The sequence below is a fragment of the Pristis pectinata genome, chromosome 16, assembly GCF_009764475.1.
Source record: "Pristis pectinata isolate sPriPec2 chromosome 16, sPriPec2.1.pri, whole genome shotgun sequence".
Lineage (NCBI taxonomy): Eukaryota > Metazoa > Chordata > Chondrichthyes > Rhinopristiformes > Pristidae > Pristis > Pristis pectinata.
Window position 1 is genome coordinate 38427639 of NC_067420.1, and position 16013 is coordinate 38443651.

At 41.9% G+C, this 16013-nt stretch overlaps 1 protein-coding gene across 4 annotated transcripts in view; it reads right to left on the bottom strand.

The window, feature by feature from the left end:
• arhgap46b (Rho GTPase activating protein 46b) overlaps positions 1 to 15785 on the bottom strand; it is a 145206-nt gene extending 129421 nt beyond the window's left edge. The window contains exon 1 of one of the 4 annotated variants that reach the window (XM_052031208.1): positions 15570 to 15785. In XM_052031208.1, coding sequence (XP_051887168.1) covers positions 15570 to 15580 — 11 coding nt within the window. In that variant the 5' untranslated portion in view covers positions 15581 to 15785. Of the gene's footprint in view, positions 1 to 13022; positions 13122 to 15569 lie in introns of those variants that run through there. The other 3 variants (XM_052031206.1, XM_052031209.1, XM_052031207.1) reach the window with 3 other exon arrangements.
• Between the last annotated feature and the right edge of the window lie 228 nt (positions 15786 to 16013).

A 16013-nucleotide genomic window follows, 5' to 3' on the forward strand; every position in this document is an offset into this window, starting at 1 on the left:
CAACTCTTCCATGACTGTTGATATGCCTGTCTAAATGCCTCTAAAGACGATGGGAATGTGGGAAGAATAAAAAATAGGATTAATGTAGGATTGGGACTTTTCTACTCAGAGCAGAGGATAAAGATGTGATATCACAAAGCCTTGTATGATTATCACAAAGATGTGACAAGTGTTCAAAATCATACAGGGATCAAATGGAGTGAACAGGGAGAAACTGTTTCTAATAGCTGAAGAAAAACACAATAATGCTGGAGGAACTCAGCAGGCCAGGCAGCACCCGTGGAGAAAAGCAGGCGGTCAACGTTGACTGCCACCTTTTCTCCACAGATGCTGCCTGGCCTGCTGAGTTCCTCCAGCATCATTGTGTTTTTCATCTAGATTCCAGCATCTGCAGTCCTTTGTTTCTCTAATAGCTGAAGGTTTGATAACCAAATGGCACAGATATAAAAGGGTCCAGAGAGAAGTGAAAAAAAGTACTTCATGCAACAAGTAGTTAAGAACTGAAGGACCTAACGGATAGGATGGAAGAAGAGGATTAAATCAAAGCCTTCAGAAAGGGAGAAGTAAATTACAGAGTGATGGGGGAGACAAAAAAATAGGGAGTGGACTTGCTGGATTCCTCTTCAAAAAAAACTTGACTGGATGGACTGAATGGTTTTCATCCAAATGGTTCTCTAAATAATGTTCAATAAAGGAAACAAATTTACACCCAGTGCACAAAAGGCTCTCAACCAAATGATCTCCCTATTTAGATACAAGTGTTTTAGTAGACAACAGGTGCTGTTGATGTACCAGAAACACAATACTAATCAAGCTCTGATCCCAGAAGAAATCAGCTCGTACAGAACCATGCAGAGTTCACTTTGAATGCAGCAAGACAACACTTGCAGCAGCTGAAATACAATCCAACAACCGCAATAAAGATCTTTATTGTTAGTAGCACACCACAGCCTTTCCATCTTAAAAAGGGACACTTCCTTCCAATTACCTCATTTGTTAGTTCCAGGTCAAGACTGCAAATTTCAAGAACAGTCACCTCAGGCTTCCAATGACTGAGTAAAAACAGATGGAGACTGCAGCAAAGGGATTTCAAAGAATGTTTTGATGCACTGAAGCATTTCCCTGTGCCTGCCCTTTAGTTTGGAATATCTACAGAGGGGAGGGAAAGATGGACCTGTGAAAATGGGGGGTGGGGGTGAAGGTGGAAGGAGGAGGATTACAAGTACTAACCTCAAACATGGCAGTTCAAAGCAAAAAAATTAAAAGATAAAAGGACATTTTCCTCCCTTCAAATCTCTACTGTCAGAGCACAGTGGTAATGATAGAAGGAATGTCAACACACCAAGTTTTTCCCCAGCTCTGAGCTAATACCTCCCCTAAACATGTAGCCTTTCCGAAAAGATTTATCGATTCTTTCTTCTGCTTGAGGGACTATCTTCTGTTGCATCTTTCTTTGCTCTTCCACCCATTTGCTCCCCTAATATCAGAAACAACAAACTTCACGTCCTATAAGTCAGTGATAATAAATCACAAGGGAAGGGTTAGATAGATCTTAGAGCAGGATAAAATGTCGGCACAGCATTGTGGGCTGAAGGGCCTGTACTATGCTGTTATGTTCTAAGTCACATACTAATCCAATGAATAAATACCACTACTCCTTCATCGTCACTGGGTCAATTTATTGCATTTCTGACCCAACCCCGTGCTAATTTAAAACAACCGCAGGGAAGCAGCAATCTTCTCTGGGGAAGGAAGGATGAGCAATAAATGTGACCTTGTTGCAATCATACACATCCCAAGAAATTAAAAATAGTTGAGGGGTTGGGGAGGAGAAAGGAAACAAAGAGGAAATGTCACTGGAAATGATTTGTTAAAACCTCCAATTCAGCATGCCTTTAAACAGTATCTCTTTCTGTTTGTCTCCTTTGGTCCTTTTCAATACCAAACCTCTCGATCTTCAGATCTGAACAGCTGGGCAGTGTCAGCATGCTTAACATCTGCACTCATGCACTTTTCAGCAGAGGTTAATGAATGGCTTCCACAATAGCAATCATACCCCAAACCCAGGGCTGCTAAAATCAGAGATTAGGCGCTAACCCCAAGCCACTAACTCAGCACTGAACCAGGCGGTCTTAAGAGTGCACAAGTCAACCATTTAAACCAGCTGAGGAACTACTGCGGATCGTTTTAATCCATTTACTACAAGGTTCACACATGTTGTCACAAAGTCTGCTCATCAAAAAAAATTGACTAATGTTACAAGTGGGATGAGAAAGTTCCACTACTTCAGAGTCAGATTTATTATCACTGACTTATATGACGTGAGATTTGTTGTTTCTGATATTATGGGAGCAAACGAGTGGAAGAGCAAAGAAAGATGCAACAGAAGATAGTCCCTCAAGCAGAACAAACAGAAAGTCAGAGTTGACAAATCTTTTCGGAAAGGCCACACGTTTAAACAACGTGCTGCCCATATGAACCAATTAGAAATCAAAAGCAAAATATAATGCAAAACTTTTTTCTCTTTGTAGGGGATTAAGTAAACACAAACACAAGGAAGAAGAGCATGGGAAAATTCAGAGTATTTCATAGCACATAGAAAGAAAAGTACTTTTTGTGGAATAATCAGTGCTAGTTTTCGAAGAAATATGGGCCTGGGCCAGTAACAAAGATTATTTTGGATCTATCGCAACAGCTGGCCTTGAGTTTCACTGTTTGACATGAGCTACTGTAACCAAGCCACGTTTCAATCCAACAAACTGAGGCATTCCAAACTGGAAAATGACAAGAGACAGGCAGAAGTGGAAACCTTGCAACGATCTTTCAGAACCAATGCTAAATTATTGCAGGTGGTTTCCCCAAAAGAGCAGCATCAGAAACACATGACCTCTGAGCATCTCTTCACCCTATTTATCTTCATTCCTGTTGTCATTTGAAATCAAGGCTCAAATGGTGCTTGTAGCTTTGGGATATTCAATGCTGGCGGGGAGAGTTTGCATCCATGCAATTGTCAGGCACACACACAGAGTCTTGCATTGCAATCTGATGACAGACATCTACTGCCAATCACATTCTCTGAATGAAAAATGAGGGCAGTTCAATTCTCAGACTACAAAGCTTTGGGTAGGGGACAGAACTTAAAAGCATCCCAGTTATTCTCATCAGCAGTCTTCCAACCCAGTAGTCCAATGTCTTAATACACGCTCTCATTCCACACTGCTCCCCAGTTCAGTAAAAATGTCTATTGCCTAGCAATGTTGCCGGGTTACAGCTGCTAAGTTATTGGCAATGCTCCCAGTGTATCCACTCCTCATTAAACTATCAGCAGAAATGCTCTAGGTTTCTTTCAAGTAGAATAATCTCCAGCAGATACTATTTGTAATGGTAAAGGGTTGGATTCCTCTGAAGCACATCTGTTTCACAGCACTCCACGTGTTCCGTTGTCCAGGGAGTACAGACAAGAACGACTCACTCCCTTGCCCTCAATTTCTCCACCTTGATTCAAAATCTTTCCCAAGGAGCCTCCTTGTATGATGGTGTTTTCAGTCAAGTCCTATATTCCTTCCACCACTGCTCAGCTAACGTACAAGAGGAAGAAGCCCCCTCAAACTCATTCTGCCATCCAGCAAGATCAGAGTTGATCAGTGACCTACTCCACACCTTTGCCTGATGTCCCCTCATAATCATGTTATCAAAAAACTTATCACTCTTAATGTTAACAATTAACCCTATAATTAGCTTGCATATAGTAAAGATAGCTCGAAATTTCAGCCACCCTCTGTATAAAATCATGAGGCACACAGATGGAGTGAATGCACTCAATCTATTTCCCCAGGGTTGGGGAATGAAGAACTAGAGGGCGTGGGTTTGTGAGAGGGTAAGATTTAATAGGAACTTGGGTTTCAACTTTTCTTTTTAAACACAAAGGGTGGTATGTATGTGGAATGAATTGACAGAGGAAGTGGTTGAGGCAGGTACAAAAACAACATTTCAAAGACATTTGGACAGGTACATGGGTAGGAAAGGTTTGGAGGGATATGAGCTAAACACTGGCAAATGGGACTAGCTTGAATGGGTATCTTGGTCAGCATGGACCATTTGGGCCAAAGGGCCTGTTTCCATGCTGTATGACTCTATGATTCCACGTGTAGATCTCCTGAGCGACCTAGGCTTTAACATTTTAGACTGTGCTCCTGGCCCTAGATTCCCCAACCACAAAAAGAGTTACACCCCATCTATCCCATCACCTTGTACTACATTGAATGGAGCTCCCGAAATGTCAAAATAAAGTGGTATCAGTCCTGTGTTTGACCACTTTTGGAATGTTTAATTCACCATTACAACAATAAAACAAGCTCACAGAAGAGGAGGTGCTTACTAGAATAGCACAGGACATTAACACAAGAAAATAGCAGGAGTAGGCCACTCCGCCCCTCAAGCCTGGTCCACCATTCAGAACAGCCAAGTGGTCATGCAGGCATCAAATCCGTGCTGACTTTTCAAAGAACAATGTGGTTAGTCCCACTTAAATTTCCCTTCAAATTTTTTAATCCAATTTACTCTGAGCTATTGAATCTGTTTCCAAATCATTCCAAGTCCAAACTATTCATTACACTTGAGTTTTTTCCCCCTCTTTTTAAATGACAGGAATTACACAAATGGCCCCAACATGGTAGAAAATAACCTACCTACTCAAAATACAAGGCATGTTATCAGAAACAAAAATCATACTTGTACCCTTATACTCTGGTTTACATCTACCAGCACCATCATAAATGTCTGTTTATCATCAAGACATGAACAAGATGGTAAGTTGTCCAAATTTACCTGATGACAAAAAAAAATCCTATTCCCATCCCACCATGAGCTCCCCACTTCAGTTCCATGTTCCATCCTTCTGTGACCAAGTTAACCTTCAAATCCACATGCCTCTTGTTCTCGTTTCAATTTATATTATCCCAATCTCAAAACACTCATTATTGACCAATTACTAACTTTTGATCCTCCAAGTATCGTGAATACCGAGTTGTTGAGTATATTCAAGACCAGATCAATAGACTTTTGGACATGGGAAATCAAGGAATAAATTGGATTTACAGTCAAAGTACCACCATCAGCACCTGCAACTACATAGCCTGGATTTTGCCCTGCTTATTACATGTTAAGCTTGTCAATTCATCCATTTCTTGACTCTGTCTCCATCCCACAAAAAAAAAATTCTAACTTCCAAAACCCATCCCCAGCTTACATATCCCCTACAACCTACAACAATTTGCCAATCCCAATATATTGATTTCAAAACCCTTGCACAGATCCTACATTCACTTCTGCAAATTCCTTGCATTCTACACCAAATTCTAATTTTTGTACTCCACCTTCCACCCTGGTGGTGGTACCTTTAGCCCCTGCATCCCTAACTTGTACAAGAATCTCCTAAAGCTCTTCCACCTCATTCTACTCATCCCGACCTTCGTAACTCAAAGTCCAGTTTATTGTCACATGCACAAGTCCATGTATGCACAAGTCCATGTATGCACAGATGCAATGAAAAACTTACCTGAAGCATCACCACACAGGCACGTAGCATCATAAGCAGCATTCACAAGAAAAACACAAATTATACACAATTTTTACAAGAAAGCATACAATTAGAAAAACAAACTCCCTTTTAGTGCAGAGTGATCAAAGTGGTCATAGTGTTGCTAAACTCTGGTGATTAGGGTTGTGCCGGTTGGTTCACGACTGAAGGGAAGTAAGTAGCTGTTCTTAAGCCGGTGGTGTGGGACTTCAGGCTTCTGTACCTCTTGTCCGATGGTAGCTGTGAGAAGATGGCATGGCTCGGATGATCAGCATTTCAATCTAATCTCCATGAGCCTGGTGCACATATTTTCCTCTCACTTTGATCCAAGTCCTAATGAAGCACCTGGGGATATTCTACCACGTCAAAAGTCACTGCAGCACTGTTATTGAACATTAAGTAGGAAAAGGCCAACATATTCTACACAGCTTTTCCCCGATCCCTCAGAAAATTTATCCCAAAAGGGAAAAAATACCAACATCAACATACCATTAAGTGAGAACAACTAAGTCTTTGCCAAAGAATAGACCATTGACTCTGACAACAGCCCTCCTTTGCAAGAGCAGTCCAGTCAACTGTCTTTGCTGATCAAGGAGATAAACATGTACACAACTCCCACTTTCTGTGAGATAAATAAAACACAACTGCACTTTCAACAAATGCTGCAAAATTCAGAATAAATTCAGAAGTAGCTGTAAACTGCAGCAGCTGAAAGAATACCAAGAAAATTGAACATTCAGTTGAAGGAATTTAGAGCTGTGTATAAAATAAGCAGCAACTCAAGGAGGTGTTCATACACAACACTTGCTAACCTTGACCTGCCCACATATTAACTGATTGTTGCCAATTATGAAGACAAAATGTACACCCATATGCATGGGAATGTGTTGGAATTTTATTGTTCAAATGTAGGGCAGAAAGTAGGAGGCTCGTTGCAGTCTTTCAACCTACAGATGTCAATTCAGTTCCTCATCAATGCTGAAAGCTGATCTTGTTCTGTTGGGTCAAGGCAAATTACTGACGGGCTTCGAGAGAGGTGAAGGAAAATAAGTCAAATTTTGTGGTATATTCAGCTGGCCAAGTGGGGTGTGAACTTCGTGCAAAGTCTGACTGGGATGACCTCCAGAGCCAAACAGTTCAGCGACTATTGTCTCTCATATGAACATGCTGGCAAGTTGCCAATACTGCAAAGCCATACTCAGATCAAGAAGCAAGAGGCCAAACCAAGAACATTTATGTTATGGGTAGGCAAGCATTCCGTTTTCTGTTTTATTTGTGGTCAGGCTGTTCCCATCTCCATCAATAAGAGCATACATGACTCCCACCTCCATCAATAAGAGCATACATGACTCCCAGCAACATGTTTGAAGGCAGTCTTAAGCCACTTTTATAACTTCAGTGTGTCCAGTTAGCAACTATAAACCAGCTCCCTGCATTAATGCTAACCAATTTTAATAGTTGACTTGTGATTCAGTTGTTCACGAAATAACACTTTAGTTCCAATTTTTCCATGGTATTGATTTATGGAATTAACTGAATTTGCATTCCTTATTTATCAGAGGGGGACTTTTAACTGGAATTGGTTTATTATTCTCACTTGTACCAAGATACAGTGAAAAACTTGTATACCATTCATACAGATCAATTTATTACACAGTACATTGAGGTAGTACAAGGTAAAACAATACAGAATGCAGAGTAAAGTGTCACAACTAGAGAGAAAGTGCAGTGCAGGTAGACAATAAAGTGCAAGGTCATAACGAGGTGGATTGTGAGGTCAAGGGTCCATCTTATCGTACCGGGACAATGGACCTTCAGTCCAGGACCCTTGTACTTGTCCAATACCATCACCACTATGTTATTGCACCCCATACTCTTGGAGACCTTTGATTCAGAACTAGCCATATCAGCAGCTAACCCTTCCAAAAAACCACCCGTTGTTGTGGTCCTAGCCACAAAACCTGGAAGAAGTCCAAATGACCCGTCTGCCTTCTCTAAACACTGAAAACATGCCATAGCTTTCAACATATCTTTTCTCAGAGCAGCATTTACTTACAAATAACTTGCTCAGTTTGTAGTCCCAAAGGACTACTAGGTTACAAACTTCTTCACAGCCTTGGTCTACATGAGCTTAGACAGTGTCAACATTTGGACTGACAAGCAACATTCACACCACACAAGTGCCAGGCGATGAGAATCTTCAACAGGACAATGCCCATCTTACTCCCCTTATCGCATTCGGACCAAACTAGGTTACTTTGTGGACAACCTATTCACATCAGAATCCTCTATCTGTGCATCTCATGTCTGAAGTGGGGGCCATCCACAGGATTCCCTGCAGGAACTTGTTACAGTTCTTCAGCAGCATTTTGCAAACACACATCATTCACAACATCTGGAAGGTCACTGGCAGCAGGTACATGAGAACATGGGGGTGAACAATAAATCCCAGTCTTAAGAATGCACACTTTTCAGGACATTGTTTTTTTTAAAAAAAAATTGGAGCCAAACATTTCTTTTTAAAAAGGCACCTTAAAATTAATCCTATCCAAACTCCATGACCCTTAAAAAGAGAACAACTTTCGGATAACACTACAAATATTCCTCTTATGGCAAGTGGCCTTCCAGTTTCAAAGAGAACAGCTTTGTGTTGTAACTCTGGTTTAGGATTCCGATGACATTTGCTTGAGTGACTCTCTTACTATATAAAGCTGTTACCTGAAACCCTCTGTTTGGCAATGTGCTTTTAGCTCACTTGCAGGTATCCATTATTGTATATTTAGGTTCTGCTTTCAAGTTGAACAGTTCACCACCCACAGGATAACGTTATTCACAAACCCGCTGTCCTCCACATTGACAACATTGCGTTGGTTCCAGGAGCAACCATTATATGTTCTTGTAATGGTACACTCCTGGCTTCTGACAGTTCCCCTCCTACATTTCTGTCTGGCAAGGAGTTGTATTTATGGAATGCCTTCCATGACCTCAGGATATCGAAGTGAATGATACTGCAAATTAACCACTTTTGAAGAAGCATGTTCACTGTCACCAAGTGGCAAGAGCAGCCATCACTGGCGGACAGTGAGGACCCATAAACAGCAGTAAGAAACTAATCAGATTATCTGACTTAATTCATTCAGTAATTCAAGGCCAGCATTTATTCTCCATCCAGAATTCCCTCCAAGCAAGTGGCCTGATTGACAAGTCTGGAATCATATACAGGCCTAAAATTATATAGGGTAGGCACAGTAGTGTAGTGGTTAGTGCAATGCTGTTACAGTGCCAGCGACCCGGGTTCAATTCCCGCTGCTGTCTGTAAGGAGTTTGTACGTTCTCCCCGTGTCCGCGTGGGTTTCCTCCGGGTGCTCCGGTTTCCTCCCACATTCCAAAGACATACGGGTTAGGAAGTTGTGGGCATGCTATGTTGGCGCCAGAAGCGTGGTGACACTTGCAGGCCACCCCCAAAACACCCTACGCAAAAGATGTATTTCACTGTGTGTTTCGATGTACATGTGACTAATAAAGGTATCTTATTATCAGAGACGTGGATAAAGTAGTTGGTAACAGTCTTTTCCCCAGGGTAGGGGAGTCCAAAACTAGGGGGCATAGGTTTAGGGTGAGAGGGGAAAGATTTAAAAGGGACCTGAGGGGCAACTTTTTCACGCAGAGGGTGGTGAGTATATGGAACGAGCTGCCAGAGAAAGTGGTTGAGGCAGGTACAACAGTATCATTTAAGAAGCACTTGGATAGGTACACGCAGGGGCGGAGCTTAGAGGGAATATGGGCCAAACGCAGGACATTGGGACTAGCTGGGTGGGCACCATGGTCAGCATGGACTGGTTGGGCCGAAGGGCCTGTATCCATGCTGTACTGCTCTATGACTCAGTGAAGGTGACAGATTTCATTCCCCAAAGGATTCTGGAGGATCCGATAGTTTTTTTTTAAACAACCATCTAGTAGTTTCATGGTTAGCTGTAAGTATTTTCACTGCAGATTTATTCACTTAATTGAATTGAAATTTTCCCCAGCTGCCAGTATAGAATCCAAATATGTCACTGAGACAGGCTCCTGGATACAAGTCTAGTAACTTAATCATTATACCACATAATTGTGGGGTAACTACTGGCCAGAATACTGCAAAAGATTCTTTCAAAACGTTGCCATGGCTTCCTTTATATAGATGGGAAAGGGTTAAAGGGATATGGGCCAAATGCAAGCAAATGGGACGAGCAACTTGATTGTTTCCATGCTGTGTAGCTCTATGACTCTACATTCACCCAAGCAGATAGGTCCTATATATTTTGTCTCGTCCAAACAATGGCCATCCCAGCAATGCAAGCACTAACTGAGAATAACAGTGGGGTAATCTGGCAGCAGCTCCCTGAATGCAGTGGAAGTTAGTCACATCAGAACAAGGGTGAGGTGCCCATCAGCATTAAATGTGTGAATGTGTTGTAAGAAAGTCACCTTAATTCTTATTCAGCCAAACTTCAGAAAGCACTCAATCAAATGAGTAAAAAATGGAAGTTATTTTGCAGTGCTAAGCAGATTATATTACACTTCAAAATTGATAATTACATTACAACATGACTACAACGATGAATCACATCATGTGAAACCACAGTAGTCACTTGGACAAAGGCAGTCCTCTGATACCACACCCAGAAGACTTCAGTTTATGGGCATGTGCCCAAACAGTGAGCATTGGACAGGTACTTGGTGGTGTGCCAGAAATGACAACTCATTCATATACTGCTCTTACTCACTCCAACATAAATTGGAGCAGGGGTATGACATGCTGAGAGAACGTCACCTCATTATGGCGTCATTTTTCAGGTGTGACATGAATAAAGGTCACGGCTGCTTATTCAAGTGGACTCAAGCGATCTCTATGTACTTCCTAAAAGGCTGGGGATGTCTTCCAGCACTGAGCCAACAGATCTCTCAAAACAGGACATAGTCAATTCTAATTCCTGTACTTAGGACTAAACTCTGTATAAATTGACTGGGATATTTGCACACTTAACAGTGACTTAACTTCAAAAGAATTCATTGGCTGCAGAGGAACCCAGTCAGACACAGAAAGCACAATCTGTTAGGTCACAGTTGGAATATTGTGTGCAACTTTGGATGTCAAGGCTATGGGCAACATACTGAACATTTTGTCCATGGTGCAAGACAAAAAGGGTTTCTGGTTCTGAACTAGTTGGCATGACCCACGACCGCAAGAAACTGTAGAGTTGTGGACACAGCTCAGCACTTCATGGAAACCAGCCTCCCCTCCATGGACTCTGTCTATACTTCTCGCTGCCTCGGTAAAGAAGCCACCCCACCCACCCTGAGCATCCTCTCTTCTCCCCCCTCCCATTGGGTGGAAGATACAAAAGCCTGAAAGCACGTACCACCAGGCTCAAGGACAGCTTCTATCCCGCTGTTATAAGACTATTGAACAGTTCCCTAGTACAATAAGATGGACTTTTGACCTCACAATCTACCTTGTTATGATCTTGCACTTTATTGTCTGCCTGCACTGCACTTTTTCTGTAGCCGTTGCACTTTATTCTGCATTTTATTATTGTTTTACCTTGTACTACCCCAATGTAGTGTGTAATGAATTGATCTTCATGAACAGTATGCAAGACTAGTTTTTCACTGTACCTCAGAACATGTGAGAATAATAAACAAATTCCAACCAATTCCGATGATAGGTGTAATCCCATCCTCCTGTGCTGTAAAATCCATATTATTTTAAAATTAAGAATCTTAAAGCAGAGTTTATCAGGGCTTTCAAAATGGAACTGGACAGATACTGAGAGAAAATAATTTGAAGGATGATGGGGAAAGGGATGGACTTCCTCACTTCTAGATTTGCAATAGATACAATATACCAAATGGACTTGTTCTGTGCTCAAACAACTCTATGATTCTAATTTTACAGCATAGGAGGTAGGTTGGTATTGTGCCAAAAATAACTCTCTCGTAACTGTTATCTGCAGCCTCCCAGGCTGAGGGAAAAAACCAAGGATGGGAATTCCGGATTTTGAAACAAGAATTTTTTTTTAATTTGCTTCTGTTTCTCTGGCCTGGGAGGCTGCAAGAACTTTTACAATTAGCTAACTCAGCCCATGCCAGATCTCACCAACCCTTTTAGGCATTTTTCACACTCATGCTTGTTCAGCTCAAATAATAGAAAAATTAGAGTTTGGTGTCAGGATAAGAGAGCTGGCTCTTGGCGCACAAAAACAGAATAACAGTCTGTAATCTCAAACCAGAAAACATGTCTCTGTAAACTTGCCTAAAAACTTGGTTCCAGACTCTGAAGTGCATGGAACCAGTTCTTTCTTTCACGTCCTTTAACACAGCGATTTATTTTTATTTCAATATATTACATGCTAACAGATTTATAGGAAATATCAAGTCCAACACTCAACCAGAGCTGATGATGAGCAGAAGTTCCACTTGCTCAACTTAGGAAATCAGCTCTGGTGGTCGAGTGACTCCAACCCACAAGCACATCCCTGCTAACTCAGTGCTGAATATTGTTGAGTCATGATCACCAAGATTCCAATTTATATTCATCTGAAAAATCAAATAGATGGCATGTCTGCGTTAGTCTCAGAGAAAGAAATATCTTGCTCCAAAGTACATGATCTCAGGACCTCTCAAAAGCATTTATAATGAATGAAGTGCTTTAAAACGCAGCTGGTTTTAACATAGCAACCAATTCACACACAGCAAGGTTCCTCAGACAGCAATGCAATATATAACAGATAGTTTTCTTTTAGTGATGTTGGCTGGGGGAAAAACATTGTTCAGGACAGCAGAGCAAGTCCATCTGCTCCTCATCAAAGCTATGCAGCAGGATGCTTTTCGTCTACCCTAGAGCGGTTTGGGTTGACGCTTCATCTAAAAGGCAGCACCTCCAACAGCGTAGCACCCACTCAGTACAACAAGGACACAACCCTCCCCCCTATCGAGGACATCCTCAAGAGGTGGTGCCTCAAGAACGTGGCATCTATCCACTGAGGACCCTCACTATCCGGGAAATGCCCTTTTCTCATTTCTACCATCTGGGAGGAGCGGCAGGAGCCTGAAGACCCACACTCAACATTTCAGGAACAGCTTCTTCCCCTCCGCCATCAGATTTCTGAACGATTTATGAACACTACCTCATTATTCTTTTTTTTGCACTATTTATTTATTTTTGTAATTTATAGTGATTTTATGTCTTTGCACCGTACTGCTGCCACAAAACAACAAATTTCACATCATATGTCAGTAATAATAAATCTGATTCTGCAGTGTCTACTTTCAAATTGTGCTCAAGAGTCAAATATGATGCCACAAAATGCTGACTGAAATGTATCATCACAATGATAACACTAACACTTTAAATTCAGTCCAATCCCCAAACTGACAATAAAACTTTAATGGCAGTTCCTACCCAGCCTCCTGTATGGATTCCCCCACTTCGAGATTGAAAGAGAGAAATGTAATCAACAAGTAAGACACTGGAGGCATTTGAAAACAGTCAGGCTGTGAGCCACTCAGTCTGTAATTATCTAATCCATTTGTTTTGTTGGGAGATTACAGGTCAGTCCTCTTCTTGTCAATAAAGACTTGACAAACAATCTTTCCCAATGACAAGGTTTAGTCCCTGTGGGATTCCCCTGCATTGTTGGTGATAGCAGTGATACTGAGCTCAAGTAGTACATACAAGGATACTCTTCTTTGTCATTGTTTTTTCTCAGACAGTATCTGAGTCAAGCATTACTTGCTTCCACTCTAGTTCTTTGGACTGAGATGGCTTCGTGAAGCAAACATGGGAGAGGTGGTGCTTGACAGTACAGGCAGGTGGGGAATTTGGAAGGTGATGCGCTTCTTCTGCTACTTATGCTAGAATTCAGTATGGCCCCAAAAACGGGACTCGAGACTCTCCATATCATTCCGAATGCTCCTTCTCCACTTTGAGTGGTTGTGGGCCAAGGATTCCCACAATCCGAAGGGGATGTCACACTTTCTCAAGGAGACTTTCAGCACATCCTCGACCCTTTCCCTCTGTCTACCTTGTGACGGAGTTCAGCGTAGCTGTTCCAGGTACCTCGTGTTCGGGGTATGAACAACATGGCTGTCCACTGGAGCCAAGCGCGTGTAATTAGACCCTCAATGCTGGGCACGTTGGCCAGGAAAAGACGCTGATGTTGGTTCGCTTATCCTCCCAGGCAATTTGGAGGATTTGTGAAGAGAGATTTAATGATATCTCTCCAATGTTTTGTAGTGCCTCTTGTCTGTAATCCAAGTCTCAGAGGCAGTGGGCCAGGAGCTTTTGTGGTCTTGATCTTCAAACAATTTTTTTCCCCTCAGGAAGCCAAAGTCTGTGCTAGCACACTGAAAGTGATGGTGAATTTCATCACCAATATCTGTCTTAAGGTGCTCTAAATGGTCCCTGTTTTCAAGGGTCCTGCTGTAACAGCGGGAAAACCTTTGTGTTGTGGCTGTTAAGTACAAGGCCTATCTTCTTGTCTGCTTCAGTGAACAAGGTGACAATGGCAGGGAGGTCAGCATCCAAACGTGCACTAAAGCAAGCCTTGCCCAATTACTGCAAATCAATGGCTTCAATTGCAGCGACCTTGGTTCTGGAGTGGAAGCTACACATGGTGAACATTCTCCCACTCCGGTGGGAAGCTTGTCACCGATAAGGTGCAATGAGAAAGATCCAGAAACTCATCGGGGTAATGACACAACTTTGCTCGACGTAAGTCTGCACCAATTTTGGGTCCACTGTGGACCCATTAGTTAAGATTACAGCTTGCCCATTTAAACACATGCAGTAGGGGCCAAGGATTAAATCAGGTTCTACTGCTCTGAACCTTGCTAACAAAATGCATTTGTAACATCATCAACAAAATACTGTTGGGCAGGTTTGTGCAAGTTTGAGTGTGTGTGATTTAAGTGATCCACCAATCACTGGCATGTACAAACACACTAGTCAAACCAGGTATTTTTTTGAATAATATGAATTACTCATAGCAAATTAGTTTCTTTAACCAGCCATAAATTTACATCAACAGTTTTTATTAAATGATTTCCCCACCTCTCTCTCTCCCTCCCTCCCTCCCCCCCCCCCCCCAAATCAGCACGATATTTTTTTGCCTCGGAACATAAGTTAGCTCCAGACCGTGTCAGTCAGGCGCAGGCCCCAACAGATCAAAAGCTATTCTAATTGACCATCGATAAAGCAGGTTTGGTTTTAGAGACAGGCGGATTACAACACGCTTCCAAGCATTTGGAGACGAATTACATTCAATCTCCTGACAAAATAAGTCAACTCAATGTGTTTTCCCAAAATGCGTACGAAAAACAATCAGAAAAAGATGTTTTGATTTTAATTAGAAAGCATTCTTTTTGTTTGTGATGATGAACATCCTGTTTCAAACAGAACGACTTTTAATCGATTTTAATGGAAAACTATCTGGACTGTACGAGATTTAACTCTGACATATTGCAGAGGAAACCCAGGGGCTGAGCAGAGTTCTGTTACTAGCTGTGAAACAAAAGAAAAAGTGTAACAAAAAGCTGAAATTTGCAATTCCCAGGACAGATTGGATACATTTGGAACAACTTTATTCCCAAAACAACCGGGAATATCAATCAAAACTGTAAGTGCATAAAGTAACCAGACTTTTTTTTCAAATGTTAAAATAGGTTGTGGAAAAAGAAAACAAAGTATTTGCCCCTCACGCTTTTCTACACATTAAACTTCAATCCACTGTAAATCAAACAACACCAACGGTGATTCTCCTTTGGAAGAATTTTAAATCGATCTCTTAAGTTTTCAGACCGGGAGTGTTTATTTCGACTCTCTTTTCAATAAAGCAAAATGCACGTTCCCAATCAAATTTTGCTGGGGGGGGGGTCCAATTCACAAACTCATAACACAGAAAAAGTTTTCTTTTAATTGTAACATAAATTTTAAAACTGAATTTCTTACCTCTCAGCCATTTTTATTACATGTCGAGCGCAAACAGCGAGTTGTTGGCAGTGCTGAGTGAAAACCTCCACCCAGCCTCTGAACACTGTCGCGGATGTGAAATCCGACCTGCCGCTCTCCGGCAGAGGGGGGCGGGAGTAACCACAGAGGAATGGAAGAGACACAAAGAGCAAACTACCAGAAACCCAACAACACTCAGGATTAGCCCAATCACTGCTCCCCTCTACTGGTACGGAAGACTCAGGAGAAGCCGTGTTGCTGCAACCTGCAACAGGTTGCGTGAAAGATGTCAACGCAGGAGCAGAAAATAGGTCAAGTTTATTGTCATGTGTACAAACCCACAAGGCTGCGTCCTCTACTCCCTATACACTCATGACTGTTTGGCCAGATTCTGCTCTAACTCCATCTACAAGTTTGCAGATGATACCACCGTTTTAGGCCGTA